Genomic DNA, 27,250 nt, shown 5'->3' with positions numbered 1-27,250 from the left:
GTGCGTACGTGCGCGCGGCGCCGGGGAAATGCAGAGCGAGCCAAGCAGAGCACTACCGTAATAGGCACAAGCCACCACGCGCACAGGCGAAGCCGCTTGAAAAAACACACCAGCCACTTACTGCAAGGAGCGCTTTGTAACTTCACCACTAACGGTAAGATTCATTGATATCGTCGCGATTTAATATAGTTTTCTTTCACAGATTATTGTGAAAAAAGCGATTTTAACCTGTTTTATTATCTGCTTGGCCATTTCTGTTTTTCACCTTTCCATTTGGATAGCTGATGCGCGCTCTGGATAAAAGAGCGCATTTGAACACCTAACTGATTGACATGACAATATTGTAAAAAAAAATAATGTTGACAAAACCTAGATATTTAGTGACCTGATTTGAGTTTTTTAATCTCATGCAATTCTAAAGACAAAATTGTCAGGATAAAGGGGTGTGTCTCTTTCTCATGCAGTGTCTGGAGAAAAAATATACCCTCACCAAACAAGTAGGCCTATTTAAAAATGGCTATTAGCTTCCATGTTTGTCAGTGCTTTAACTATATAAAGACGAGCAATCGGTCGGATTGTACTCCAGGCACTTGAATAGGGAACATATAATGTGAGTGGGCACTCCAAATAAGGCAGACGACTTGGTCAACAACAACAAAATAAAACAAGAAAATCACCATTGTATAAGAGATATTGTAGCATCTTTCTTAGTGGAAGTCACATAATCGCGCTCCACCTCTTTGTGTCTGTGCGGAGGTGTGACACATTTGGCTGCACTATAGGGCTATACACACTCTGTGACACACACACATGCACTAACACACACTTAACACTGGTTTTTAGTACAACCGAATTATGTCACAGCAACCGTGAATTATTGATTTAAACATTCTTTTATTTTCTGAAAATACACCTTAGAAGGATGCTCTTATAACATATGGGTCTGGGGGCGGCAGAGAGGGGGGGGGTGGGTTGGCAAGGGGAGGACTGCTCAATCTAAATACATTTTCCATGCTCGCTCATTATACACATCGTAACATTCAGGTCTGATTAGGGAAAGACGATATAATCTCATACGTACAGATGAGTGTTCACTTCAAATCACCAAAACACATGGGTTTGAAGGGAACTTGATCTGTCATTGCTGGGTTCTTTGTTTCCTTGGGACGCATGCGCAGTACATTTAGGGTGTGGAAGCGCGATATGCCACCTTGCCTATCAATTGCTTGTGGCGCGTAGGCTGTACTGTTACTTGCTGTAGAGCGGGAAAAGGAATTCTGCGTTCACCGACTACAGTTTACCGTTTGTTACTACATGTATGCCGGTTTATCATACATGTAATCTAAAATGAGCCGTGTAGTGTGACTGTGGTGTGACTGTGCGCTTTGCGCAATGAAATAAATGTTAAAATGATGAGGGATAGCCTTCTAGGAACATCGAGGGGTCGAAAATATGTATTGTGCTTGGTTTATTTTAGGGCGATGGTGACGAATGATTGGTTAATAATTACATTCTAATACTGCCACGCTAAGTCAAGCTATTCGCTGCGGCATCTCGCTGTCTGGAAAATATACGCACATCCTACTATTGTAAAACATTGTAGACCATCTATCGTTGTGCCATAATAGCGTTCAGATGTGATGAAGTTATGAATGTATGATTAGATGGGTGACTCATCCAGTGTGGTTTGCGGTATGGATCACCGTTGGGGTTCTGAAATTGGACTAATGCAAGAGCCGTAGTTAAGCGTTTGCATTGTTTTTCCCCACCTGCACACTACGCGTTACTTAGTATCATAAATCATTTTACAGGCCATCGTTCAACTATGATGATGATGATAACAGTTAGCTGGAGGGTTTAGCAGATCCTGCAGTGAAGATCAAGTTCCGCGGAGGAAGTCTAATGATTTAAAAAACCCAATGTCTCCTTTGTTCAAGTGCCAATGAATGGGATTATCTGGATCACTTTCATATAGGCTAATGCCATTTCTGTCTTAATTAAATCAAGCTCTACCCATGATGCTATAGTTTCACAATCACATCCCATCGCAGAAAAAGATGCACACTTTTAGGCTACTATCCGGCACAAAGATAGGAAGAATATACATGTTCACACATGGGCGAACAATTGTGTGTGTGTGTTATGTGTGGTATATACAATCAAATATATGTATTTATATATATATATATTACACAGACACACACTTGACCTATAGGCGAACGATGTCAGTCATGCGACCTGTGAATGCGAAGGTGGTCAACATGTAGTAGGACTTGTGGCACCTAATCAACTGCTCAGTTGATCTCGCCTGCTCAATCCAGATTGTGGCAGTCACTAGGACCATCATAGTTCAACACAAGTCTTCCAACAAGTAGGGCAGGATCAACTATGGCTGAAATTGATTGGTGTTATCATAAGGATAAACCCCTGGTTGTGGGAGTTATTCTAGTTATTAATTCAATATCTTGATCAATGTAAGGAAAAATGAAAGGGAAAATTCAATACAATCTAATGTGTTAGCCGTTAGCCATTCTGAAACAGGAAAGGGTGATGATAATTGGAGTATCTTCTTGGTTAATCTCTCCCTTCCACTCCTTATGGAACGGTGCCAAATCCACTAGTGCTCTGATAGATCCTTTTTGCATTTTAAATATGTTGTGTCTTTGACACATTGAAATCTAAATAGCCTAGTCATATATCGATATATTTGGTGGTGTGATAGTGTGATGTGTTTTTACATGTAGTCATGAGACAAACTGTATAGCCACAAATTCGAAATACCTTGGTAAAACCTGCTAAATGGGATTTATTTTGGTACAAATAAATGGACTAAGTTTCCTACAACAGAGTCTTGTTGGAGATAAAAACGTTTTTAAAACATTTTGTTGTCATTCATCAAGTGTTTTTTTTAAAGCTACATTGATGGTAAATGTGACTTCCTATGACAGTGAAAAGAAGAAGAAAAAAAGCGAGATAAGGTTTTTTCCTGTTTCAGCCAGCACACTCATGCTTGCGACATAACAGCAATGCAACATGTTCTGTTCCTCGCCTTCGCACTCTTTTCCCTCAGCACCATCTGTCGCATTAGACTCTCGTCTTCCAAGAAATTGACTCAAACTGAAGCTGACGTTGCTATTGGAGGCTACGACAGCGAAACGAGGCACGCTCCGCGTAGCTCCAAACTTGTCCCAAATTGAATTCTAATATTACTCTTCTACTCATTTTTACTCTTGCTTTCGTTAATTTAAAATACATTGGACTTGTGCAAACTCAGGCCAGTGCCAGTTAAAAAGACATTTTTCTCACAACAATCCATTCCTCTGGGATCCTATTCCAGTGGGTGGGGAGATTGCGGTATGTGTGTGTGTGGGGGTGAAATATATTGAATTAGAATCAAACCTCAATGGGACCATTCTAACAACACAACACAAACACTGGCTTAAAACTCTGCCTATGAGGCCTATTCACTCCTGAAAATGGATTGAGCCGCAAACGCGCCACAACACCAGCTAAACCTAGTCTTCTCGAGAGACGTCAAGCTGACAATGTGTACTCGGGTGGCGTAGCAGAGGTAACACGATGTGGGTGTTTCTTGTGCCCCTGTTGAGTGTTTTGGTGAGTCTGTGTAGTCGGTGTGTTTCTCTGTGAGGAGACGGGCAAACGATGGGAAGATCAGTACAAGATATGTTTCTCCTCTGTCTTTATGGGGCAAGTGATACTTGGTGTGTCGAATGTGTGTTTGTGTTTCTGTGCTAATGAGTGTGTCTTTGAAAGGTTGCACTGTGTGGTTTTGTGTGTGTGTCATTGAGTCTATATTGAAAGTGGGTTTGTATGTATGTGCATCAGGCAGTATTTCCTGTAATTAAAAAAACGTACATTTGTTGAACCAAAGGTGTCATCAATTTATCTCTGTCAGTGGATGCCTCTTGTATACAGCTCTGGAAAGAAATAAAAGACCATTGCACCTTTTTCATTCATAAAAAAAAAACGTTGAGGACAATTTTGAGTCCTTGTCAACTTTTTAAAGGAAAGAAAAATGCAGTGGTCTTTTATTGTTTTCCAGAGCTGTACTTTCCTATAGTAGGCCTACTCGATAAACCCAATCAATACTTTTGTGGAAACTGATTACATCAAACTATTTAAGTCATCTAAGCAATTTCTTCAAGTATGTAATAATTTATACAATCTTTTGATTCAATTTTCACTGAAGAGATTAGATTACTTAAATAGTTTGATGTAATTCGTTTCCACAAAGGTTTTGAGCGATATCAGGTTTTACATGGATACTGTAGAGTTTGAGTTACCTCATTTTACCTCTCTGCACCCAATGCCCCCTCACCCTGCGCTGCGCCCCCCCCCCCTCTCCTCGCTGTTGTGTCTGGGGCCAGTGGATACCCGCCACGTCCAATTCCCCTCGGCCACATCTGCCCAGGCAGCGCTCGCTTGCTCCCCCCACAGTGACAGGGGTCAGAGGGATATGGCGCTGAGAGGATTGGCCAGCCAGCCAGCCGAGTCAGACACACCGAGGGGTAAAGGAACGGGAGTGGGGAGGGGGGGTGGGGAGGGGGGGGGGAGAGACACTGGCTATGTCTGGGTAGAAAGGCTGCATGCCTGGGGAACTGACATTCAAACTGAGGGATGAGCGGGCGTGTTGTGTGGGGGTGAGTCGGGGTAGCAACGATGGCCGTCAATGAACAACCTACAAATTAGATTTTCTGCCTGGTGAAAATACTCGTTTAAGATTAATCGTTCATGGAATGTCAGGCTTTCTTCCTTGTGACATTTTTGTATGAGTGCTTCAAGCAAAACAACATAGAATGTTCTATTCTATTCTTCAACATAGAATGTTGAAGTTACACAATATTTAACAACAGCTTTGTTTGTTTGGTAGCTATATTGTATGTTGTCTTGACCTCAGTCTTTTTACAGTCTAAATTACCTGAACCACACACTCGAATGTTAACAATTCCTTTGTCATTCTTAGAATGCCGAGGGAACATTCTGTGAATCGTAGTTTGCCAGTGTTCAGGACCCATCTGTGCTTGCTAGGTAAGCCTGCAGAGATATTGATTGTAGTTTGGCCTTGTCTGCAGCCTGGTAAAAACAGTGGTTCTTTAGGCCCTGCAGGGGGACACAGGAGGGGGGTACAGGATGCAGAGATGCCAGAGAGTGCCACAGGACGGTAGGGGGGTTTATCTGCATCAGTATTGATTGTCAGAGAAGATACTACAAGTCAACGATAAAAATTGTGATTTTAAGTGGGGTGGTGGGGTTGGTTTTTAAGCAATATATTTTCTGGGATGTTATCTTGACACTATCAAGTCCAATCTGGTAGTCAAAATGTTCATGTAGGGTTTAATCTTTCTATGTTAATGTCTCCTGTCGAGGAAGAAGGGCGCTCTGTTCACTGTAGGACCATGGTATTCTGAGGTTTCTAAAAAAACATTAAACTAATTCATGTAAAAGCCTACTTAATCTTCTGGCCTACTGTTGTGGATCCGTGTGATATTATTGAGGTATTCAGAAATGAGTTCAAGGAGAAATATTAGATACTGGAACACCACCAAAGTACAAAATGGCAGCATTATTATGTCTCCTATTACATCATGTTCACTTGTGTTTGGATTATGTGACTTTTTAACAATCGAATATTTACATACAAAACACAGTCCAGTGCACTTATTTATTATCTGCATTCTTCGCTCTTACTATACGCACTATATCTATGTTGCTTTGGAAAAAGTGTCTTCTAAACAATCAAATGTAAATGTACACTGCTACATCTCCCCAAACTGCATGCAGTAACTTGTGGCCTGCAGTCAGCTCACATCGATACCTGTGATTACTGTCATGTACAACAGGATGTGAGAGCACAATACGAGTAGTCATTTAAAGCCAAGAAAAATGGCTGCATCAGTGGAAAGTGGAAGTAGCCCAAACAAGAACATCCAGCCTTCTCTGATTTCCACTGGGTTACTGTACAGTGTACACTGTAATGCCTACAAAAACATTATTCTCGCTGTGGTGCCAAAAAGTGTTATGAAAACGTTGTAAAAACATAATCGACAAATCGAAAAGAAGACACTAGCGTCTCCATTGGTGAGCATATCATCGAAGGGATCTTCAGAGGCGGATGACACATTTACATAATGCCTGTCAATTCAATTCCAAACGGGTTGTTAAGGTCACACAGGTTAGCTGTTGCCTAGCAATGGATGCAAATGGCGGGTTGTCTTTTCCAGCTTTCGTGTAGTGAGATGTGTGGGAGAAACCAGCCAGAGGCCGCTCATTAGAATTCAGCAGGGCTATAACGAAGCATAAAAGCAAGATGATAATTATGTGACTGGGGGCTCGTAAAAATTATACCGGCAGGGGATTTGACAGGGTCTCTGGATAAAGTCCACCGCCTGAACAGACAGGATACATCGAGGGATAGGCTTGGAGTGCGTGCATTATTGCAAGATTATTGACAGAAGAGTGTGATGGAGGGGAGAATGAGACTGTCTGTCACAATCGTTTGCGAAGCACTCTTTGAAACGGGAGAGGGGCAATCCGTCCCACATACGCGAATATCGGATGGCATCCATCTTAAGTCTTTGTTTATGTGGGGTTTAGTACCTACCTACATCTTATCTTACGTGTAGGCCTACGTTCTGCAAAGGTGCGCTTCAGAATAAAATGGACGCCAGCTTGTGCGCCATTCAAGTGGTAGCTCCTCCAGGAGTGCAGTATCCCACAATGCAACGTGTAGTTAGCGAGAATATCGGGCCAAAGCTACATGCAATCACGATAGGCGTTGTGGCTTCATTCTATACGCGTGGCTATAATTAGCTACCGGTTAATTGAGCGGCCTCACGTCTTCCTGTCCGAGGTTGAAAATAACCCGCCTTCACGCCGCGACTTCTTTGATGCCAGTGCGTCATCGAGGGATTTCTCCGCTCCCCGTTGGCGTTCCATCGACCTGTAGGAACGGGGGGTGGTAGCCGTGCAGCTCGCTGTGGACACTGCCGGCATCAGCCAATCAGATAGCCAGACCGCATGACTTCCGCTGTTCATGGATCCAATCGGCCAATGAGACACTTGCTGCTGTCCCGCTGGTCCCACCTGTCCGCCCAGCATCAGATCAGTTATTTATAGTCTCTCTTAAAAATGAATGAGAAATGTGAAGAAACGGCGTTTCAATGTTGCGGCCTACAGTTGAACCAGTTATTGAACCAATACGGTAAGATGAATTGCAATGTATTTTTTGTGTACAGGATAGTAGCATCATAAATTAACTGAACAGTTTGGGAATACTATGAGGAAAGTTAAGGGTTGATAACATTCAACCAACATTGTAACGACCGTTCATGTGATTTTTGAATTATGACAGTTGACGCAATAGAGATGCACCCTCGCATGGCACCACCTGATTCAGAGGTCCTGAAAGAAAGAATGTATAAAAAAAAGAAAGAAATGCGAAGCCAATGACATCAACAGTTCTCAGACACTCTGGTAGATTGCGACTTGGTTCTGCAGCTTGTCTTATTGAGAGCACTTGGAGGCCTGTTGAGTAGATTGAGTAGACTGTAGTGCATTGCATGATTTAGTGCAGACTGGAAGGCAGTGCTGGACTGATCATCACCAGGATGGATGGCAACCTGCACTATAAATACGGCACCAACACCTTGCAGCCTGTCGAGCACGTTTACTCTAGATTAATATTTCTCTCCAAAGCACAGTTCTCTATAAAAACAAAAAAAGAATGAGGTATTAGGTTGTGCATGGACAGGTCTCTAATCATAAGCCAAGTGCCCATGATCAGTCTCCATAAGTGTTCAGCAGTCTGTAAAGCTAGGTCAGGTGGGCAGCTGAGCAGAATGTGCTTCTGTTCGATTTGTGGAGACTTGAGGTTCTGTATATGCGAGGCTGTCCCAGAGGAAGTTGTGCAATAAAAGTGACTTCATTCTGATTGTTTGTTAGTGAAGTTAAGTTTTGCGTGTGTTTTCCCTGTCCTTTTTATCGATCCATCTATCTGTCTGTCTGTGAGCTGACCTACCTATCTACCTATGTCTATCTGCCAAAGCAAAGTAATGCAAAGCGGACAGTGCCCTATTTTTGGAGTGCATTCGCAAATATGTACATTTGCAAATCGTATCTATCACAAAACACGTACGTTTTTGTAATGCAGCATGGAATTCATGTAGGTAAAGTGACTGAAACAGAACACTGAGGAAACAGAGTCACTTACTTCTGCTTCATTTTCCAGAACCAGACTGTGTTTCCCTCTGATGTTTTTCTGCTTTGTTTGTCCCAACCCCCACGAGACTCTCAATCTCCCTGGTTTCTTCCATTCCGCCTTTGTAAAGTAAGGCATAAACTGTCTCGAGTGTGGTATGTTGTCGAACAACTGAAAACAAATTCATTTGGGAAGGACACATTGATAAATGTCTCCTCCACAGATACTCCCTCTCACTGTAAATCAACATTGATAAAAACTGGATTGCTGATTTGTATCCAGTTCATTGAGTACACACACACACACAAAAACCCTGAACAGAAAAGATATCCCAAGTTATGAAAATATATGTTGGCTTAGACCCTAGATAAAGTATGGAAATAACAAAAAGCGGCCCCAGCAATAAAGCAAATAAGCCATCTGAAATCTTTTGGCTGTGCGTTTTTGTCGGATGCTGTTCGGTCCGCAGAATAGTTGAGTGCATGCCAAAGGGGGCTGGAAACCAAACCAATCTATAGTAGAATTGATTAACGTAATAACATTGCCTGATAAGAACAGTTGTCTACCTTCCGAAAGGAAGTTGTGTCAATCAACATCATCATAAAAGCCAATATATAGCCATAAATATAGCCATATTTTATAGACTTGACGTTTTACATAAAGTAGCATCCTCGCCACAAAGTTCACCAGCCAGCCAAGTCACTTCCACCACACAACCAACTACACAAACATGCAGTATTAAGTTACAGTTAATTTGTGTAGATTCTCAACAACTCGACACATTTACGAGATGATAAGCCAGCGTAATTTGACTAAAGGTTGGGTTGTTCTTTAGGATCCCATCTGTGCCAAGACAGATGCTCTTTTAAGTATTTACCATCAGGCACTTTCAGAGACACACCCATGGTTCATCCATGTCTTGGGCCTGTTGGTTTAACGACTGTTAGCGTGTTACTGGTAGTACTGAAACACTGTCAAAAAGAATACTTAAAAAAACTTGCCCTGTTGATTTACTGCACTGAGCCTGTGTACGTCCTTATCTTGGATTCTAACTGAAGAGACGTGTTAAAGATGCCATTGAGAACCACACAGACGTGTGTGTGTGTGTGTGTGGTAGTGTGTGCGTGGGATGCTGATAACAAAAACAGAGTCAATGCTCCTATAGGGTGGCTGTCGTTAACAACACAACAATCTATAGTCATTTAGGTGAAATACATCTATTGGATATCTATAGGACAGGGCGTTGGTGCTGTAAAACGAATAGTAAGGCTCCTTTAAGGGCCCTGTGGGATCTGATATCCTACAATGGAATACAACAATGAGTGTTGTTAATGACTCAGTCGGTTACCTTTTGAAACGATTGCTTCTGTTGAACATGGTTCAGGTGCACTGACCCTCTACGACTCATGTCTCTGAAATGCTATCCCAACATCAGGCGCGTTCCACAACTAGCTTCCGTTTGCTCGGGGTTCCCAGGAAAGGTACCTTAAATCTATCAGCCGTTCCCAAAGCTGCCAGCAGACTTCTGCTGACAAACCCACCAACAAATAATAATAGCTGCAGTCTAATCGGTGGGAGAAAGGATTGAGTGACATGTGCGTAGTAGCGCACTATCCATAATTCACCCCACTTTTTCTGAGTTTGCCTGTGTAGCGAGACCTTGATGATGAGCGGATGAGCGGTATCTCACACAAGACGGAAGCGAGAGGCTCCTGGCTTCTACCCTGGGATCTGTGTAATTCTTTGTGGTTTATTGGGGGGGGATGTCTGATATTAGCCTCCCAGCTACTCTTGGGAGCGGCCTGTTTGAAGGGGGTCACGCTTCCCCCCCTCATACAAATGAACCTGCCTCAAGAACGAACCTACTTAACCCTTGTGCTGCCTTCGGGTCACATGACCCAAAGGTTCATAACGAACCACCGTTGTGTTTACCCAATTATACCCAATACAAAAACAAATATTTTTTTATTTTAACCTTCACAATGTGGGGGGTCTGAGACAGCCCGACGGTTAAAAGAAAATGCTTCACTTTGTTTTTGTATGCGGTAAAGTTGTCGAAATACAACGGTGGGTCACAATGACTGATGGGTCAGAATGACCCGAAGATAACACAAGGGTTAATAGAAATATAACCGCTTATACCCAGAATACACATGGTGCCTTGTGGGTATGGATGCTTCAGAGGGCTTCTCATGGCTCCCCCGTGGTCACATGCATCATGTTCGGTAGGCCTACTGGTGTATTTCATGTGATGGTTACCTCTACTTCGGTCTAGCTAGACTCTACTGAGGATTGATGAGGCCTTCAAGGACAGCCTCACCCATGTTTATTGCTGAGCTTTTCGTCGCTAGACCTGAGGCACCATATCATTTGATACCCTGCACTACATCACTGCAAATGTGACCATTGTGCAATTCCTACAACTTTTTGATGCTTTTCGCAAGAAGTCTTTTCGTTAGAGTGATCCATGCTGATTAGTTACATCATTATCTTAGCTAGTGGCCTCTTTGTAAAGATGCTTGTCTCAAGTGTAAAACGACCAAACTCACAGTCCTCACAGCACATCGAAGTATTTAGTCTTCTGCTGTGGTAAGATGCAGAACTTTCCAGCCACTGGCAAACTGACACAGCGTTGCAAGAAAGTGCTAATGTGCTAGCGTTTTAATTTAGACCATCTTCACGAGTGACCGGTTCAGCCCTTTATTGCCTTGAGGATATGTTGTTTCTGGCTGTCTGTGACCGTGAATGCTGTGCTACTCACAACACCTTTTACTGCAGTTTTATGTTCGTTTGAACTTTTTCCTTTTCACTCGAGCTAGCACTAGTATGGCATAAACTCTCTCACCCTCTGTCCACTCAGATGAGAACAGCCTTTGCAGCGGCCCTATCTCTTTAAATGTGAATGTTTGGCTGTGTTTACACTTTGCTTACCAGGGCCCCCTTCTTGTGTTCTTTAAGGCAACCTTGAAGCTGAGTGATTGCTGTATATGTTAGCAGAAAGCCCGACTCAGTGTCAAAGGTCACACATTTCTCAGACAGATTGTCCAAATCACCCCTTAATATCGTGCATACGAGTGTGGGTGTGTGTTTGTCAGTGTGAGTGTGTTTGTCAGTGTGTGTGTGTTTGTCAGTGTGTGTGGGTGTGTGTTTGTCAGTGTGTGGGTGTGTGTGTGTGTGTTTGTTTGTCGGTGTGTGTGTGTGTGTGTGAGTTTGTCAGTGTGTCTGGGTGTGTGTGAGTTTGTCAGTGTGTCTGGGTGTGAGGGTTTGAGTGATTTGCTACTGTGTTAATCTCTGTAAAAGAGGGAGTAGAGAGTTATCATGAGGGCTGAAAATGTGTTGCCCGGACAACAAATTATGTAACCTCCTTTAAGTCTGTGATCACGACTTGATCTATTTTCTGGTGTAATCAACTCTACAGACTGTGTTTTGTTAAAGGCAACTCATCCAGAGTGAAGCTAGGGCACCAGGAAGCAAACTGACATTCTGCTGTTCCAATATCAGCCTCCCTTGTCTGGTAGCTGTGACACAACACACACTTGTCCATACTCATATGTTTGTGTACTACATTGACGTGGAAGTTTAGGTTTATGATTAGGATTATGATAGGTAGAATCCCATACCTATTTATGATTAGGTACAAGGTTAGGGTCCGGTTTTATAGGGTTAGGGTTTAGGTCAAGGGTCAGGGTAAGGGTAAGGGTTAGGGCTAGTACTGACGCCACGGGCCACCTTCTGTGTCCAACAGTGACACCAAGAGTTCTTCACAAGCAGCAATACGTGACGCTTTCAGACTAAGACCAGGCTGACAAGCACTACCCTGCTCTGGCACTGATTATCTACGAGGAAGTTTCGATGGTCTCTTGACATTGAGAGGGACACGTCTTGTTGACGTTCTGGAAGGTTCCCTGTTTTTCCTGTCAGAGCGCTGGCACCCTGTTCCCCTCACTCAGGGCCACCACAGCACCCAGTCACGACGGTGCTGTCACCGACTGGTTGACACTGTTGGACGAAAGTCAACTTTTGACAAGAAAGGACTTTGCAAAGTGACCTTTTCCTGTTGCAGACGATGTGAGACATTTATAGATTGGTGAGATATTGGCAAGATACGGTTATCGTTTTTCTGTTGAAAAAGTGTCAAACATAAAATTGCAATGACAGTATAATCATTGTTATAGGAATTAGAGGTCGATAACAATATGGAAGTCCAAACTAGACATTAGTTTGCACTGAAAGACGGAGAGATGTCCAAAATTATTGTTGCCATTGCTAACCCTCTCACAAGACAACTATGATTCTATAGTGATCTCAGTGAAAGCTGTAGGGATATCACACACTGGGAAGTTGTAATGAGAATATGGAGGGTTTTGATTTGCTGCCACTAAACAGTTGTTGGGTTGAGCTCATTCTTGGTGTGCTGCAACCCTCTTTATAACACACTCCATACACTGTCCATGTTTATATGTTTATGCATGTTACACCCAATGATTAGACATACTCACACACACACACACACACACACACACACACACACACACACACACACACACACACACACACACACACACACACACACACACACACACACACAGACACAGACACACATACCCAGAGTATCAGTGTGCTCCCTATGTAGTTGGTGTATTACACATGATTTATTAAATCTCATATTTAGCATCTGACGATTAATGAAAGCTGATGACCGGACATTTTCAAAGCATTTTTAATTCATGAAAGGCTACAGTATCAACATTAAACATCCATCATCTTCTATATTTTCATCGAATTCAAAAGCAAGCTCCGTTGATGCGTTTGCGTAACAATAAAAATAATCCATTTAATATTTGCCCAGTTCAGCTGCACAGCATCAATAAATTAAAAAAAACCTGGCCTGAATTTCAACTTTCAAACTGCGCTTTGAAATGAGTTTCAGCACTTCACTGAATCAATACCATTCCTAGCTCGTATCCACTTAATTTATAATGTTTGCTTATCCGCCCTGATCTCAAACCCTAACTTAACTCTTGACATACAGACTATGTTGACTCACATGGATGGGACTTCCGCTCCATATTATTGTCATGTTATATATTGGCCCCTTAAAGACCATGTAGGCTCTTTTTTGTGTACACGCGTGATCTCTTGACAGTTGGTCAGTGCTGTTGCCATGGTGGTACCTCGCACACAATGCTGTTTGTCTGTAGATCTATTCGTTAACCAGTAGCCAGGTCTTTGTGAATGTCTGACATGTCCGACTTCACACACAGATAATCGACTGTGTAAAGTTCAAATACATGTCAATTTTATATTTTCCCAAAGGTTAACTTGAGGTCCATTGCTCAATGTGTGATCTGGGGGGAAGGAATTTGTAGATGTATTGTGAAATTGGGGACGTGAAATACTTTTTAGTTCCATCAGATCTCTACAATGGTCAATCATTTACTCATCCATTGATACATTCAAGGACTACAATGACTGGCCTCTCTGGGTGTAGGTTCTCTCGCCCTGAAGGTTTGGAGAGAGTGAGAGAGAGCGGTGTCACTTCCCCCTCCCCCGTAGCATACCAGTTTGACTGTCCAGTTCAAAAACTGGGAGTCAGGTGGCTGAGTGGTGAGGGAATCGGGCTGGTAATCCGAAGGTTGCCAGTTCGATTCCCGGTCATGCCAACTGACGTTGTGTCCTTGGGCAAGGCACTTCACCCTACTTGCCTCGGGGGAATGTCCCTGTACTTACTGTAAGTCGCTCTGGATAAGAGCGTCTGCTAAATGTCTAAATGTAAATGTAAAAACAGAAGAATCCATTAAACAAACATTCAGCCAAATCCAATAAAACATCCAATCAAACCAAACATATTATGACCATCCTATTGACCAGATTGGTTTTAATCCACCATGCTCTGGGCAGTTTTCACACTTGACAAACACAACGATTCCCTCACGCGGAACACAAGACCGCCCCTTGCAGTAAGTGACATTTCCAAACACGTCGATACAGCATGGTCTGCTCCCAGCGTGAGGTACGCGTCTGGAAGAGAAGTAAACATCGTCTGAACCGCAGAACCGGTAGGTCTCAGGCCGCAGCGGTCCGGCCGCCCTTACAGCCCTCTCACGATGGAGGAGGCCTCATTGATCCATGCTGACAGCTTGGGATGGATCATTCAACCCACTTATGCTCAGTGCCAACTCAGCGAGATGGATCAAACGGCCTATCAAGTTAACACACACAGAGGGCAAGCCAGCAGCATGGACATCAGATCTAGTTATTATAGTTATTAATTTATCGTTATGTCATACTGAAAGTACCGTAATTTGTCAAACCGGTACTTTTTTTACCCCGGCATAAGAGTGCTTTAACGTTGAGTGAACTGATGTGATGAATGTAAACAGACCTTTCCATTTAACTGCACCAAAAGCCAAAGACAAGTGAGTCGCGTAGTGTAGAGAATGACAAACATAAAAACAGACAGGAAAGCACAACATTGAGAACCAGGCTAACAGTGACGTACAGCTAATTGACTCCATATAGACCCTGGGGTCCCATCAGGCAAGTCCGATCATGCCCCAGCACCAAGCCCTTATCGGGGATGCAGTCGGGCGATGCATCTTGATGTCTCATGGAACTTGGAAGACTACCATCGCATAGATGATGTGCCATCTAAAGGCCTCCGTTTAAACAGGTGATGAGTCTCAGGAGGCGGACATTTTGTCTTGTTAGTGCAGCTACACTTGCTGCCGTTGTTACAAGGTGTTGGCAACAGACCCAAATGGCCCTGCAGCACTGAGCAATAACAAGTCCACAGCAGACAAAATTACGCTCTTGGCATTCATATTTGGCATTTTATATTCAAGAGAGACTTTCACTGAGAATCTGTTAAGGCTAACCAGTTCCCGAGCTGTGCTTTTTGTCAGTTAGTCAATGTAGCCATCCTGTGAATCATGAACTCAACGCTACCAGTGTTGTTGAGTGCATGCGTTTCCCATTAATTTAAAACCTCATTTACGCAAATGGTTTGTTATGCGTTTATGAGAATATAGTCTCGGTGCTCCTGTCTCTAAAACAAAACACTGCTACAAAACACCTTTATTGAGTTATCGAAGCTGGAGGCAGCCTACAGCAGCATCCCTTCTCTCCCAGCACAGTCTAACCGTCGAGGCAACAAACACACAATGAAAAAATACTGAAAGAATTATGAAAAACGAAAAGGCAGAGTGTAAATCGTCCCAGAAGCTCAGAGCTCAGCCCAGATGCCAGATCCAAGGATAGAGGTATAGCAGTGTGTCACAGGGACATTGTTAACACGTATACTGGAGATGTTCTCTGCCTTCACGGTCCTCTATCTGTCACCGGACTGGGGGACAGAGCAGGTGCTGCTGAGAAATCAAGACATCTTGGGAGGGATCAATCCAAGGATGATGTCAGGAGGAGTTGTGATACTGAACACAACAAGTTTATGACTCTTTTAGAAGCCTGTGGAAGCTTTCTGTGTTTGGTTGTTGGTAGTGAATGGCAGATAACACAATTTTTATCAGTGGTTAATGTCACCTACGGCCTAAATCCACTCGTATATCTAGATCTACTGTAGTTTTCCTTTTCTTACCCGTTTGACTAATGGAAGACTGGAAAATTCACATTACCTACATTTTATGTAAGTACAAAGCTAACACATACACTAGTGAATTTAACTGTGGTTGACTGTTTTTGTATTGCTGACATTTTGCTACTGGGCTTTGATTACACCTGTTCATTAGTTAATGTGGCCTGAAAGCCTTGACCTGGTTGTGTCAGGAAATGTCACTCAGCACCCAAATATTTTCCTCAACACAAAGAGGAAAACAAGGCCAAGTTTCCTCGCTCAGATTCACAATTACCCAAGACTGAACGTCAAAGAAGTTTCTCCAAAGCAAAAAGTCTGTGTAAAGTCTAAGTGATGTGTGGGGTTGAAATTATTCTTGTGTGGAGAACTTAAGCAATGCTTTATTAGGAAACTCACTACTGCTAGATAGGATCTTGATAACAAAATGTAATTTTTCTTTCATGAATGTGGCAAAATTACTGAAGTAAACCAAGAAACAGATTCACAACTATCAGACATTCAGAACTAGCCCACAGTAGATGACCTGTGACCGAATGCCTGTCTTGTTTGGGCATTGCTTCTTGAGGATAGTCTTGTCTGATTTAAATGAATTATTTTTCCCCTTGTCACTTCCCCTCAGTGTTAGAACTGCTTTCCCCTCATTTCCTTAAATCGACACAGGATTTAGGGTGATTATGCATTCTACAAGCTCCATGAGCTTTGAGGTAATATTCAAATTGTGCTTCGTCACTCCTGCCTTTGCTGAGTGCGTCCTTTGCCTCCTACACTCTGGCAATTCTTTCTCAACTGCCATTTTGATCAACTGCCATTTCCAGCTAAGGAGTTTAACCCAGCTCTGTCAATTTGTCAATTGATCCACTAAACAGCAATGAAATGTGTGGTGGTGTGTGTGTTTTCTGCGCCTGTGTGTCTCAATCCAGCCTTTAGGCTAAACAAGTTTGCAATGGTCTAAAAGCACACAAGCTAATTACTCTGTTTTCTAAGGTTGCAGCAACAGAACTAATGAGTTGGGTTCCAAGAACACTCGAATTCAAATGGCCCCATTTCATTGGACAAAAGGATTAGAGTGGAATCAGCATTTAAACAGCTGATATTTGCACATGCTTTTGCAATTGAAGCACTTCCCACTGACTGCCAATGAGAATCCGTTTTGTACTGTGGAAATGGCACTGTCTGTGGGAGGAGGATGTTGCTTTCAGTATGTGTGACTTCCCAACCCAACTGTACAAACAGTGAATCATTGCAAATTCCTCCAAAATGGAGGATCCGTTTTCTGAAGCAGGTCCACGTCCACATCAGCTGAATAGAACGAACCCCCGTACATCAACATGTAGAAAAAACACATCTAGTTCCTAATTATTACAAAAATATCTAACATACTGTATATTCTGCTATCTTATTATATAATCTATCACTACAATTAGTCCTTAAACAGCCCAGACACTATGTTTTTATGAACTTTGTTGAAAATGACTGAATATTCAAGATTCAGGGCAGTTTCTCTGCTTATACTCAACCCCTTTAACCCATACCTTGTTATGATTCAGATTCAAAATTCAAGATATTTATTGTCATGTTCAACAAAGTTAGTCCTGAAATTCTTATAGCGCGATGTCCTCCTTCCACATAATGACAATAAAAAACACTAAAAAGAGAGAAAAATATGCTCACGTGACAGCAACAACACAGCCAAAATCCCCCTCAATCACTCAAAACCTAAAACACAAAACCAGCATCTCAACCCAGTCATGCCCACCTACGGTTCTGACTTCCCAGCATCCTTTGCTCCCGTACCCCTCCATTGAGAGCCTGTGTCAAGGTTTTTTGTGATTGGGCCAAATTTTCTGCTCCAGTTTTCTAGCCTTCATTCGGCTCTGTGCACATCCCCTGATTTAGTTAGCGACACACAGGCTCTTAAAGCACCCAGCTGGAGGGATGGGGGCAGAGGGAGGGCGCTTACGTAATGAAGTTGGTCGTTTACGTTTCGTGATTTTGAGTATGAAAACAGTGATGAGTTCACCTGAAAGTAGAACTTATTTATAAATTGTTTTCTGTTGCGGTGTAGTGCTCAGGTGCCAATCCCAGAGTCAGTCTGTAGGAATAGTTTTTAATAGTACTAGTTAATAATAGTAATAGTTAATAATAGTAATGGAATTTATAATAGATCACTAATGGTCTATTGTGACAAGATTGTGAATCATGTAAATAACATAATTTGATAGTTCGAAGATTATAGCTTTGATGGTAATTGTCCATGTCAGGACTCTTTCCTATGGGCGCAGATATTGTAGTGCTGGTCACGCTTACCCCAAAGCTTACGATTTACACTGGGTTCAATTTCATTCCTTCTATTATTATGTGTCCTTTGTATTGTAAAACTATCTCAAGCTAATAAACATAAAGCAGTTTGATAATATGATCTTTCTCCCAAAGGTGGACAGACACACACACGCACACAAACTCACACACTCAAACTCTCTCACACACACGGATAATCATCACCTGCAGTTCTTCTCTGGTTCTGTGCTCAGCATTTACCGGGAGTCTTGACTGCCCACCCCCCCCCCCGCCCCCTCCAACTCTGGGCTGGTGTTGTATCACAGTTAGCTGAGTTTGCAACTGTACAATTGATTATCTAGCAGCATCTAGCTATGAGAAGTCCTACGCATGTGAAACGTTTTTTGATCAAAATAAACTTAATCGCACGTCAACAACAAACTCTCAGCTGAATTTCCTCTGGGACACTTGCTCTGGTCTTATGACTACCTTCATACATTTCTCAGGAATCTGTCTCTGTCTCCCTCTCTCTCTCTCTCTTTCTGTCTCTCTGTCTCCCTCTTTCCCCCTTTCTATATGTCTCCCTCCCTCTCTCTCCCCTTCCTCTTTTAATCTCTCCTTTTCTGTCTCCCTCCCTCCCTCTCTCTCCCCCTCCCTCTTTTAATCTCTCCTTTTCTCTCTTCCTCTCTATCACTCCCTCCTACTCCCCCTCTCTTCCTCTCTCTCTATCACTCCCTCGTACTCCCCCACCCCCTCTCTTCCTCTCTCTCTCCATCTCTCACTCCCTCTTTCTCTCTCCCCATCTCTTTCCTACCATCCATCAATCTCTCCGCCTTCCGTCTACTCCCCTTTCGTTCCTCTCCGCCTCCTCCTCCTGTCCCAGCTGTATCATTTGATCTTTCTCTGTTTCTAGCCTACGTTCTTCCTTCCTTAGGAGTCTCTGAGGTATATTTTACTTCAGTCTTCCTTTCTGGCTCCCTCTCTCCTCATATTCATGTTATACCAACGTTAGGATTCTAAATTATGGATGAGCTATAAAAGCAATGCTGTGTTATCAAAACAAGATCAGTATTAACCTCCCAGTCCTCAATATACTGTAAGCTGAACATCACTTTTCTCGTTTAATTTGATGTCGTGGTTATGTGGCCGTTGGACTTTCTTCTCATGTCCTCTCTCTGTGTCAACTCTTCTTCTCTGGTTCTGGACAGATGGACCTTACAGCAGGAGCCCCAGGGTCTCAGTTATCCTGGGCTGTTATGTTGGGCCTGGGGCCTTGGTCCAGTAGGGTGGGGCCTGGGGCGAAGGCTGGGGGCCAGGGGGCTAGGGCTGAGGACCTTGAGGTCTGGGGTGAGGACTGGAGGCCAGGGGGTCTGGGGTGAGGGCTGGAGGCCAGGGGGTCTGGGGCTAGTCAATGTGGAATAGTGGTTGGCACTGGGGCTGGGTTCTGTGATTTTAACTAAATGTATATATTTTTTTCTCCAGTAAACGTCAGTCACAACCAGGTGACACCTTGACAGTGTGAAGAATTACCCTGTTTTTAAAACACAGAGAGAAACGGTTTGAAGTCGATTTTGGACCAAACTCGCTGACACAGCACATATGGCAGTAATAAAGTTATGGAGTCATTCGACCCCCATCTCAGCTAATTTGTGCTGTCAGAACTATCAAAAGGTTGTGCTCTCCACTCTTCAAATCACCACACTTTCTCCGCCTGGGTCTTTTAGTTGAGTCAATTGAGGATGACATTAATTGGAATGTTTTAGTTGACCCCGTCATTTTGGCGACCGTTTTTAAGAGATATCCAGTCCGTGTGCTATGCACTCAAGCCCTTGTGATCCGTGGGTGAACCACTCATTGGCCCCAACTGGAAAACTTGAGCACTTCGAAGCCTTGGTTTCACCCTTGCTCCTTGTGTGTGTCTCTCTCTGTGTGTGTGTGTGTGTGTGTGTGTGTGTGTATGTGGATGTATGAATATGAATAGTTAGTCAGTCCTGAAAAGTATTCTGGATCATTCATTATTTGAGGGACAGGTGAACGGAAGCATACAAAACATGATGGACAGAAAAATAACAAATAATATATAATAACTTAATTTATCAGAGGTTTTTATCCAAAGGGTTATACAATGGAGGGATTTGAACCTGTGAACCTGCTGTCAAATGCTCTACCACAGTGCTCTAAGACCCTCCCATGAATGTGTGGGACACACTGCAGCTGCTTTTGGCTGAAAATGACAGAAGTGTGCACTTCCGGGCTGAAAATGACAGAAGTGTGCACTTCTGGGCTGAAAATGACAGAAGTGTACACTTCCGGGTGGAGATCATGTTACATGCCATAGCTTCCATATGTAATAGCAGCCGACCACAGCGCTAACCATGCACAGCTATGCTTCACAGTTACTACACATCATTTCATTACCGTCGCAAATGTAAAGTGACGTACAGTACCAGCGAGTGACCACCAGTCCGCAGTCCGATCTCCCCTGTTTTGCGTGTGTGGTACACTGCCCGAAGGTTAACAGGAGTCTATTGTGTCTGCGCTGATGCACTTCCTGTAGGTCCTGCTTGTTTCTGTTCCAGCCTTGCAAACACTAAACCACATGCCCACAGCAGAGGGAGAGAGGCTGTGTTTGTGAACAGGTCTCATTGTGCTCTGGGATGATTGTGGGACATTGTGGTCATTCCGGCTGCAAGTGAAAGGGCGCAGCGTAGAAAAGAGTCGCTATTGTCGCCCGTATTAAGCCGTGATAGGAACGGCGGTTGTGGCGAATCACGCAGGGGTGAGGGAAACTTGCGTGACGGAGGAATATTTTGGCAACAGAATAGTGTCTGCAGTTGACACTGAACCGTTTATTCCGTGTTTTGCAACTAAATGAAAATGTATGTCCTCTTAACCAACACATACACGCATTTTTGTACATTTTGGAAAAAATCTCCATCATAAAAAACCTACCACACATTAGATTGTTTGAGCTCAAACATCGACTCTTGAAAAGCCGTCTCCTAGTAGGTACTGAAACATACACCCCAGAACGAGGTGACAGATGGCCAGATCCGTGTATTCAGGTTCAATCGAGTCACAACTGACGGTGTGTGCCAAGAGTCCACAGGTGCGTGGTCCTCCAGGCCAGATCAGCCGCTATGACTCCCCATCGCTGAGTCTTAATCACAACGTGGTAGATCTGTCTGCCTGCACTTCTTTTCTAACGCCCTTCCAACAATGTCACGAGCATGACGTAACGCGTTGTAAGTTCTCATAGCCGTTGAACCAATAATAAGAATTGCCTTGAAACACACCGTAGCCTTAAAGTATAGATATATTAGTTTGTGAGCTGAAATCCGATAGAACCCATTCACTTATATTGTAAAAGACGTACAGTCTTAAATGTAAATCTTGGACTAAATGACAGCTTTTACAACAAGAACCAATGGTAGGCTGGCCATCACAGTTGATCTTCCTGTTTGCGTTCGTAATGTGTGTAAGAGACGTGAGTAGAGTGCTGAAATCATTTTGCTCTCCGTAAAAATTCTTCTTATAGGGGTTATTTGATAAGAGTGTTTCTGCAGGAACAGGCATCACACTTGCTAATAGCACCGGAAAGCGCGAGACCTTTTAGCATACTTAACGAGGGGAGAGCAGACACAAGAGAGCGGAGATTCTGATAAGTTCGCAGCACGCGGTCTGAAAAAGTAAAAGATCGAGTCGGATCCGTACGTGACGCTTCGCTCGATGCGTATTTGACAAAATCGAAAAGCACCTCGTTGAATACTAAATCTTTGTCATCTGTTTTCTCTTTCAGAGGCCAAAGGCTAAAATGGGAGGCAAGCTCAGCAAAAAGAAGAAGGGATACAATGTAAACGACGAGAAGGCCAAAGACAAGGATGCCAAGGCGGAAGGCGCCTCGGCAGAGGAGAGCGAAGCCCCCAAAGACGCCAAGGACGAAGCTCCTGTCGCCACGGAGAACGCCGAGGTAGCGAACGACACCACCGCCAAGGAGGCGCCCGCGGCGACGGACGCCACGGCGACCAAGGAGGAGGACAAGAACGCCGCCCCCGCCGCCAAGGAACCGGAGAAGCCCACGGCCAACGCCGAGGCCAAAGCGGAGGCGCCCAAGACCGCCGAGCCGAAGGCCGAGGAGAAACCAGCCGCCCCGACCCCCGCTAAAGAGGCTGCCCCCGCTCCCGCTGCTAAAGAACCAGAGGTGAAGGCCCAGGCGCCCGCTCCACCCGCGGCCCAGGCTGAGAGCAAAGGCGAGGCCGACGCCAAAAAGACTGAGGCCCCCGTGGCTCCAGCAGCCAAAACCGAGGCGGCCCCAGCCGCAGCCTCCCCCGAGCCCAAGCCAACAGAGGCAGCCCCCGCCCCAGCCAAGGAGGCCGCTGCTGCCCCAGTGAAGGAGGCCCCAGCCCCAGCCCCTAGTTCAACACCAGCCGCAGAGCCAGCCGCACCAGTCAAGGAAGCAAACGCCACAGAGGCGCCAGTTCCAAGCAAGGATCAAACCGTAGCAGTTCAAGATTAATGGACAGCTTCTTTTATGATTCTAAAATAATAATGTACCTAACAACAACAACAATAAAGTAAAAAGAGATAACAAATTTGAAATGAAATAGCCCACCCATATTAAGATAATGATAATAATTGTAATGATGATGATCGTGGTGATATGTTTTAGAGATGGATTGCGACAACAACATTGAGAAGGATTCCGTTGCTGCTGAGAGATGATTATATTATTACTATTATTATTGTTACAGTTATTCTATTTTTTTCTGCTGTAGTATTTGAACTTTGATACAAGTCTGTGTCAACCATACCCCCCCCCCCCCCCCATCCCACATCCATTATCCCTCACGCATTTATGGGATTCAGCCTGACTACATCTCACCCACAGGCAGCCCTCTGTCTCTACGACTCTGGGGCCAAACACCGTTACATTTCCCTGGGTGATCTGTGCTACGGATGTCTGAAAAATGAAACTGGGGTAAAAAAAAATACAAAAATGAAAGGGGGGTAGAATCTCTTTACCAGCTGGACATACAAGGACGTAAAAGTCTGTCCAATTTTCAGCTTCTCCCTCCCCCTTCATTCCAACACCTGCTCTCCAGAGTGCCATGTTCTTGATTTGGCCGGGCACCATGTTTTTTTTGTTTCTCGGTGGAAGTTAGTTGTGTTTTTACCCTCCATAGTTTGCTGCTTATTTTTGTATACTTGGGTTGTTCAAGGTGAAAGTGCTTGCTCTGTTACTCCCCCCTCCTCTCGCTCCTCCCCCCTCCTGGTTCATCCTCTTTTTTCCGGCCGTCGGAGTTCAGAGGAACTGCTGTTCTGAGATGTTTTTTGAATCTTCAGACATTCTGAGAGTTTCCTGTAGAAGGGCAGAGCTATCATAGTTCTTGATACATTCGTAGGCACATGAACCTCCTAGATTTTCTACCTCAGATGGACAGGAGATGATCGTAACGGTGAAACTCCCTAGAAAATCCGTAAAGTTTGGTAAAAGGTTCTCTTGACATTCCGATTCCAGAACTTTGTCAGAAGAATGCTGACTTCATAAAACATTTGAGAAATTCTCTGTTCCGCTCTCACGGCAGAATGGTCTGTCCATCTTCCTCACCCATCTGACAGTATCTGATTTCAATTTAGCGAGACATATCTATTGTGTTTTTAATCAGTGTGGCTCAATGGCTCTTGGTCTATAGCACAAAGGGCACACAGGTGCAATACATTCCCACTAAATAAGGGATTCTGGACAGTTTGCAACAGTAATAGTGTTGTCTGGGGGGAGGGGAAGGGAGGGAAAGTGGGGGGTTGCTAAATTAATGGTACTGCATGGGGGCACCAACGGTCTACTAAAGCTGCCATGGTCCACGTTACCGTGGTGACCAGAGGGTTGTAGTCCTACTGAAACTTGCACATGGGAAGGGAGCCTCATCTCACCATTTTTCATCCTCCACGCCTTCTCCTCGTCCTTTCCGCTCATATATATTACATATATGTAACATATATGTAGGTATATACTGTATGTATATATTTATTCCACCCTTCGTTCATCGGGAACCTTTTAGTTAACCCCCAGTTGACATACAATGTTTTTTTCCCTCCCAACATTGTAGAAATGTAGCAGATACGGTGCGGGAATGTTGTTTGTCATCTGGGCTGGTTACTTCCTCTCTTGACAAAGTAATTGCATGTCTGTGATTGGGTGAACCTGTAGTCTTGTCCTTCGGTCAAGTGGAAAATATTTTTTTCATTTAAGTCTGCATTCATATGCCAGTTACGGTTGATATGTCATTCCCGTGTCTTACCGCTATTTCCATACCACCCGTCATTCAAACGAAAAAAAAACAAAACAAAAGGAAATTGATGCATTCAAATTATATGTACTTGTATAAATGGTGCAACAGTAATAAAATGTAAGAAATTGATTGAAACATCAGGCTTCTGGCAGGTCTATTTATTTCACTCTTTTTCGCTTGAGGTCAAGTTGACAATTAGGTTTAGCTGTTTTTATTAGTGTGCTTGCTATCAGCAAATAAAAGTAAACTATCGTCTTTCTCCAAATATTTGAACATTATGAACATTTTATATAAACTTAAATAATAGTTCTGGAGGCGATGTAGTTCAGTAAACATCCTCAGCTGGGGCGAAGCACACTTCCACAATTTCCCCAGAAACTGTGCCGTCACTAATGTAGTCAGAAAAATAAGTTTGAGGAACCCTTTCCTACGTCGATGCGACCCTCTCAAACGGGTTCTGCATGCTCTCTCTCACATTTTCACAAATCATCGTGGGGCTGAAACCAAACTTGATGGGGCTGAACTTTATTCACGTTGGTAAGAGACTCACATTTCGCACAATGCACTCTTGAGTCTTAACCCTTGTGTTCTCTTCGGGTCATTTTGACCTATCAGTCATTGTGACCCACCGTCGTATTGCGACAACTTTACCGCATACAAAAACACAGTGAAGCATTTTCTTTTAGCCCAACGGTTAAAAGAAAATGCTGAAGATAACACAAGGGTTAAGTGTCGTATTTACACGGGGGAAAGGGACAGGGCCTTGGCTGGGGAAAGTTTTTTGGGGGCGTTTTATTCAACTTACATAAGAGCCTGGCTCATCTTCGATACTACTCACATCAACTCTACAGTGCTTTGTCCCAACTGAGCCTCAAACCGACTTACTCTTAGCAAGCTAAGTGTGAAGTCTGGGGTGAATCTGGAGTCAGATGGCTGAGCGGTTAGGGAATCGGGCTATTACTCAGAAGGTTGCCGGTTCGATTTCTTGCCGTGTAAAATTACGTTGTGCCCTTGGGCAAGGCACTTCACCCTACATGCCTCGGGGGGAATGTCCCTGTACTTACTGTAAGTCGCTCTGGATAAGAGCGTCTGCTTAATGACTAAACGTAAATTTAATGTAATTATGCAGTGTTTATCACTTGCAGTCTTACTTCAAAGATTTGTGGCGATGATGTGTTGGCATTAGCTACCTTCTTTGTCTCTTTTTTTTGGTACCAAGTTCACTCCGGATCATGCCACGCCACCTCACAGAATTTGAATCCACTTTGCATTATAAGTCAAATGATAGCTAATAGCTTATATTTGGCCATCCCTTACCCTTTTGAACTGTGCTGTGCGCCAGTTCAAAAGTTCAATGTCAGACATTGACAGAAAGAGACATCTTGTCTTTCATCAAACAGCTCTATTTAAGTATTCAAGCACTTACAGAACCATCAAGACCTGAGCAAGGCGGACACTCCCCTTTACTTAACAGTGTTCGATGTCGCCTTCTTAGAAACACTCCACAACAAACAATGTCTTAGCAAAACAAAGCATCACTCGAATTCCAGCATCAGTTTAATGAACCCTTTTTATGAATTCAGTTGCTGTCTCGGCCAGGGGAATTTGAGAGCTCGTAGATTATGATTCAGGCTTCAGGGCACCAGAACGCAGCCAATAATTAATTTTTAACTTCATATAAAACAACGTGATTGGAACACCAATGCAGACTGGGCATTGTAGGTGGGTCAGAAGGCTGAGCGGTTAGGGAATCGGGCTAGTAATCAGAAGGTTGCCGGTTTGTGACAAATTACGTTGTGTCCTTGGGCAAGGCACTTCACCCTACTTGCCTCGGGGAGAATGTCCCTGTACTTACTGTCAGTCGCTCTGGATAAGAGCGTCTGCTAAATGACAAAAAATGTCAAATGTTGCAGACCCCCCCAAAAAACCACGATGTATATGCTTTACATTTAGTCTTCTGACTTCTGATTAATAGCCTAATTCCCTAACCGCTCAGCCATCTGACCCCTTTCTATACAAGCCTGGGAAGCCTGGACGAGAAAAGTAAGTGTCAGTCCTGTGAGGGCTTCAGATGAGAATCGACTGTATTTACATTTGACCAGAGGCGTGCTTACTCAGGTCTAGACTTCGTCACGTCTTCTCACTACAGAGATGGATGCTCTGCAGAATCTAAAACAGTTGAATCAGATCGATCAGTCGCAACCACTGACTACATGGATGTACATGTATAAGAGCGTCTGCTAAATGACTAAATGTAAATGTAACAGGTTTCTGTCTCAAGTGACTACCACTATCTTCACCCTTGCCTGCCATCCTTCAGGAGAGATCTACACACCCATCTGATCAATGCCCAAATACCCCTAACCCCTGATTGGCTGGAGATATTCAAGTTGCAGTTCCTCTTGCGTGAAAGAAATCAAGGAACGTAGAAGCTAAAACGGAGAAAAATAAGTGAGCGTAAAAGGATTGAGCTTGCGTCAGGAAGTACTGACCTATTTCTGTGTCTGCCTCTTACTATATCTGAAGGTGGCTAGCATATCAAGGACTTCATCGCATGGCAGTGATTTACATTCTTTCAAACAGTCTCTCAACCATATCTTGTTCATGCCTTTACACACCACCAAGTCCAGATTCAAAAGACAACTCATTAAGGTGATTAAAAGAGGAAAAACTGTGTAAGTTCTGTGATGTAATTCTGGATCAGTTCAGTTGAACGTTTCTTTAAAAGAAGCAGACTATATACTGTGTCGGCATTCATGAGAACGGGGTTTACGTAAACATGTAAAACGTGTTTGGAAGGTACGTCCCCATGAACGTCTTCTGACCTTCTAAGAGGATTTGAACATCAAACATGTTTTTAATAGTGTTGGTTGA

General features: G+C 43.6%; 1 protein-coding gene across 3 annotated transcripts; it reads left to right on the top strand.

Annotated features, from left to right (window-relative positions):
- Nucleotides 1–24,516, top strand: basp1 (brain abundant, membrane attached signal protein 1). Of its 3 annotated transcripts, none has more exons than XM_062480518.1 (2): nucleotides 1–154; nucleotides 21,886–24,516. In XM_062480518.1, exon 2 carries the CDS (start codon nucleotides 21,901–21,903, stop codon nucleotides 22,600–22,602), a length of 702 nt encoding a protein of 233 aa, XP_062336502.1. In that variant the 5' UTR covers nucleotides 1–154; nucleotides 21,886–21,900; the 3' UTR covers nucleotides 22,603–24,516. The 3 variants fall into 3 exon arrangements, with proteins under 3 accessions (XP_062336502.1, XP_062336504.1, XP_062336503.1); XM_062480520.1 differs by lacking the exon at nucleotides 1–154 and adding an exon at nucleotides 4,984–5,049; XM_062480519.1 differs by lacking the exon at nucleotides 1–154 and adding an exon at nucleotides 21,669–21,775.
- Nucleotides 24,517–27,250: the final 2,734 nt, after the last annotated feature.

The sequence above is a fragment of the Osmerus eperlanus genome, chromosome 16 (genome assembly GCF_963692335.1).
Source record: "Osmerus eperlanus chromosome 16, fOsmEpe2.1, whole genome shotgun sequence".
Lineage (NCBI taxonomy): Eukaryota > Metazoa > Chordata > Actinopteri > Osmeriformes > Osmeridae > Osmerus > Osmerus eperlanus.
This window is presented reverse-complemented; position numbering and strand designations above follow the sequence as displayed.